Source organism: Nothobranchius furzeri, chromosome 6 (assembly GCF_043380555.1).
Source record: "Nothobranchius furzeri strain GRZ-AD chromosome 6, NfurGRZ-RIMD1, whole genome shotgun sequence".
Taxonomy (NCBI): domain Eukaryota; kingdom Metazoa; phylum Chordata; class Actinopteri; order Cyprinodontiformes; family Nothobranchiidae; genus Nothobranchius; species Nothobranchius furzeri.
The window spans coordinates 82254813-82258421 of record NC_091746.1 but is presented as its reverse complement, the minus strand read 5'-3'; the positions used below and the strand labels follow the sequence as shown (position 1 = coordinate 82258421).

The following is a 3609-nucleotide window of genomic DNA, read 5'->3' as shown; positions in this document are numbered from 1 at the left end:
CGGAAAGAATAGACGGCAGTGGGTGTTGATCTTGGTTAGAAAGAGGTCTACGGCTGCCTTTCCAAACCGTTACCACATTTGTGCCTTTAACAATGGGCGCAGCCTCCATACCCTCACCACTGGGCCCCCAGCCTGGCCTGCTAGACTCGTCCTCTGTTTAATTACACAGAGAACCCAATGCTTCCCATAGGGAAGTGCATGGGGCTGGCTGGCCAGGCAACCGGGCCCATGGACAGCAAGTCTGCTCCCAGATTCAGGCACATGATAAATAGACAACAAACTCTGCTCTACTGGAGACACTTGTAATATGACTCCTATGGGCCCTAACAGGAAGCTTGACCTATTTTAATTTGTCTCTGCCAATCAGACCACGGATCTGTTTGCCATGTTTTATGTCTGCTCTGCTTCTTTTCTGGATGCAAGACTTCTGAGATTTGGACCACAGACATCCATTGGTGAGAATTTCAGTCACCTGTCTCCACAAGATCACAGCGATAGACTCTAAGCTTAAAACTGTCCGTGTGATGCTTACCTCTGAGCAGAACCATGGAAACCACCCGGAGAGGGTAGATTTACCAAATATCAGTAGTCCTAAACCTCTCTGACAAGTCCTCTCTTTTTCAGACCAGCCACCAGCCAAACCACCAGCTGCAGAGACATTTAATATTCATTCTTAAAAATAAATCCCTTTGAATCATCACTTGGAACGTTGTTCTGCACATGTTGGGCCCCACACCAATTAATCAGTTCTAGCACTAGTTCTACCTGAACAGATTAGACCAGTGGTTCCCAAACTTGTTTCATTGAGGACCCCCAACTCCTACACACATTGAAGGTGATCAATAGCAAACTTGATACAGACATACAAAATTATAACTTTTACACAGAGTTTTGATTATACTGTAGGGTGTGTTGTTGGGATTTTATAAATGTAATTAAATAAATAAAATCTTGCTAACCTCACAACCTTAGCAAAGACAAAATTTTGGGGACCCCCTTGGGGGTCACAGACCATCCCAGAGCCCCCTTTGGGAACCACTGGATATACAGTATAGACCATCTAAGCACAGATACATGTAAAATATTGCTTTATTCTAATTATAAAATGACAAAGTTCTCAACAATACACTTTTTGATTCAGGTTAGTGAAAGCAGTTAAACATTCCTCCAAATTTGTAACGTGGTGTAAACTTAAAAAGTCAAAGTAAAGTGATAAAATACAAAGTTGATGCCAGAAACATTCAGAGATGGACAAAAATCCTATTTATATCCAGACATAGATATATGTAATTAAATGTAAATGAGACAATTATAGCATTATGATTACTGTATAATCGTGTTCCATTTAAATAAGATTCTTCATATAGATAAATCAACTTAACATCACATGTAAAGGACTGAACACCATCTCGTGTAGCTTTTATATGTACAGTATGTAGTCCACAGTGACGCAGGAGCATGGAGAGCAAATTTAACCTGGTTACTGAAACTTCACAGGCGTTTGTGGACGTACAGGACGTTTTGACAGGTGGGGCAGTGATGCTCCACATCTTGGCAATCAGGAACACAGAAAGGAATTAAACAGAAAGGCCAGCACCTGCAAAGCATCATAAAAAGAGTCAAAATTAACAGATTATCTGCATTTAGACACAAATAATGTGGTGTGAATCTGATGTTTGCGTTGCTGTTGGTGCTTCAAGTAGTCAGGGACTGATTTTCTTTCAGGTCATTTTCACACACCATCCTCTGTGCTAAAACCTGTTCTTGTTCCTTTTCATATTTACATCACTGGATACCTGGCTAATGTGTCACCCTCGAACCGTGTAGATACATGTAAAAAGCGCAAAACAAAAGTTTGAAACCATCCATTTTCTTTGGAAGTTGGCTGTTTTTTTTTACTGATTTATCTAATTTGGGGTTTTCAGCTAAAGTGCCCCAGAGAAGCTGGTTCCCAAAGTCAGAGACTCTCTTGGTCAGCTTGCTTCCCACACCAAACCTTCTGTCAGGAATCTTGGCGTGACCTTTGACCCAGCTCTCACCCTGGATTCTCATGTCAGTTCTCTTGTTGGCTCTTCCTTCTTCCATCTCAGGAACGTTGCTAAGCTGAGTCCCATTCTGTCCCGCTCTGAACTTGAGACAGTTCTCCACACCTTCATCTCCTCACGCTTAGACTACTGTAACTCTCTTTTCACGTGTCTGAGCAGAACCTCCCTGAACCGTCTACAGGTGGTTCAGAACGCCTGTGCTCGGCTTCTGACCAAGTCCTCCAAACACACCCACATCACCCCGCTTCTCCTCCAGCTTCACTGGCTGCCAGTCAACTTCAGGGTTAATTTCAAGATCCTGGTTCTGGTCTATAGGGCCTTACATGGACAAGCACCATCTTCCATTGGTGATCTTCTCAGTCCCTACACCCCCAGCAGGTCCCTGAGGTCCAGTGATCAAAGCCTACTGGTTGTGCAGCACCAGGCTAAAGGTCAAAGGTGACAGATCATCTGCTGCTGTGGCCCCCAGACTCTGGGCCTCTCTCCCCCTGAGCCTGAGATCAGTGGACTCAGTGGTCTCCTTTAAAAAGCAGCTGAAGACTCACTTGTTCAAGCTGGCTTTTGTATGACCTTCTTCACCTCTCTCTCTTATTCTGCTCTCCCCACCTATTCCACCGTCCTCAGGATCCACTGATTTCCCTCTTTCCTGTTCTCTCTCTCTCTTTCTTAACATTTTTTAATCACAGTTGTCTATTTTTGCTCATTTTAAATATATTTTTAACACTTTCTAAATGCTTTTTTATATTTTAACATTTTTTGTTTTTGTGAAGCGCCTCGTGATTTTTATCTTGAGAGGCGCTATAGAAATGATATTTTCTTCTTCTTCTATTTCTCATTGGGAATCACATTATTGGTACCAAAATAATTTACTATTTGTCAGAATTTCTATCTTTTTTCAACCATAACTTTAAAGAAATTAGACTAAATTGTGTTCTTGGCAGCAACAAAGTGCCTGTAGATCCTGTTTAAAATAAGTTATTTGCTATTTCTTTAGAAACAGCACTGGTTCATCTTGTGACTGTAGGAGCGCTTTATGCCTGACTAAATCATAGGTCAGTGTTAATATAAGCACAAAAATATTCTTCTGAAAATGCCCAGATACTGGATGGAAAATTATTCTTCATGGCCTGGCCACCCTGGCTCGTGTCTGCCAACAGCAAGGCTACATTGATTTTATGTCCAGAGCAGCGTCTGTCTCAGCTAGTAGCTAACCATTAGCATTAGCAACTAAACAACATGGAGTAACACATTCAGACTTGTGGTATTTGTGGAGATAACACATTATATTTGCATTTTTTTTTACCCAAAAAAGAAGACTGAACGAAGGCAATAGAAGAGTCGAGTGACCTTCAGAGGTGATATTTCTGCATAAATAAGACATTCAATCCTGCCTTTTCATTTATTTCTTCCACTTTGTCATATTTAAAACCAGATTCACGTCTAGAGAAATCTGTTTCTGTTTATGATCCTGGTTTTTTGACTATTTCAGACCATTTTTGGTTAAACAACAAATTGGTAAATGGCCTGTATTTGTAAAGCAGCTTCTAGGGTTCAACAACCCCCC

The 3609-nt window shown here is 41.4% G+C and overlaps 1 protein-coding gene across 1 annotated transcript in view; it reads right to left on the bottom strand.

The window, feature by feature from the left end:
- Positions 1 to 511: 511 nt before the first annotated feature.
- Positions 512 to 3609, bottom strand: part of LOC107375333 (lipopolysaccharide-induced tumor necrosis factor-alpha factor homolog) — a 6542-nt gene continuing 3444 nt past the window's right edge. The window contains exons 6-7 of the mRNA XM_015943795.3: positions 1514 to 1597; positions 512 to 648 (exon numbers count right to left, since the gene is read on the bottom strand). Of these exons, the coding sequence (XP_015799281.2) occupies positions 621 to 648; positions 1514 to 1597 (112 nt within the window). The 3' untranslated portion in view covers positions 512 to 620. The remainder of the gene's footprint in view (positions 649 to 1513; positions 1598 to 3609) is intronic.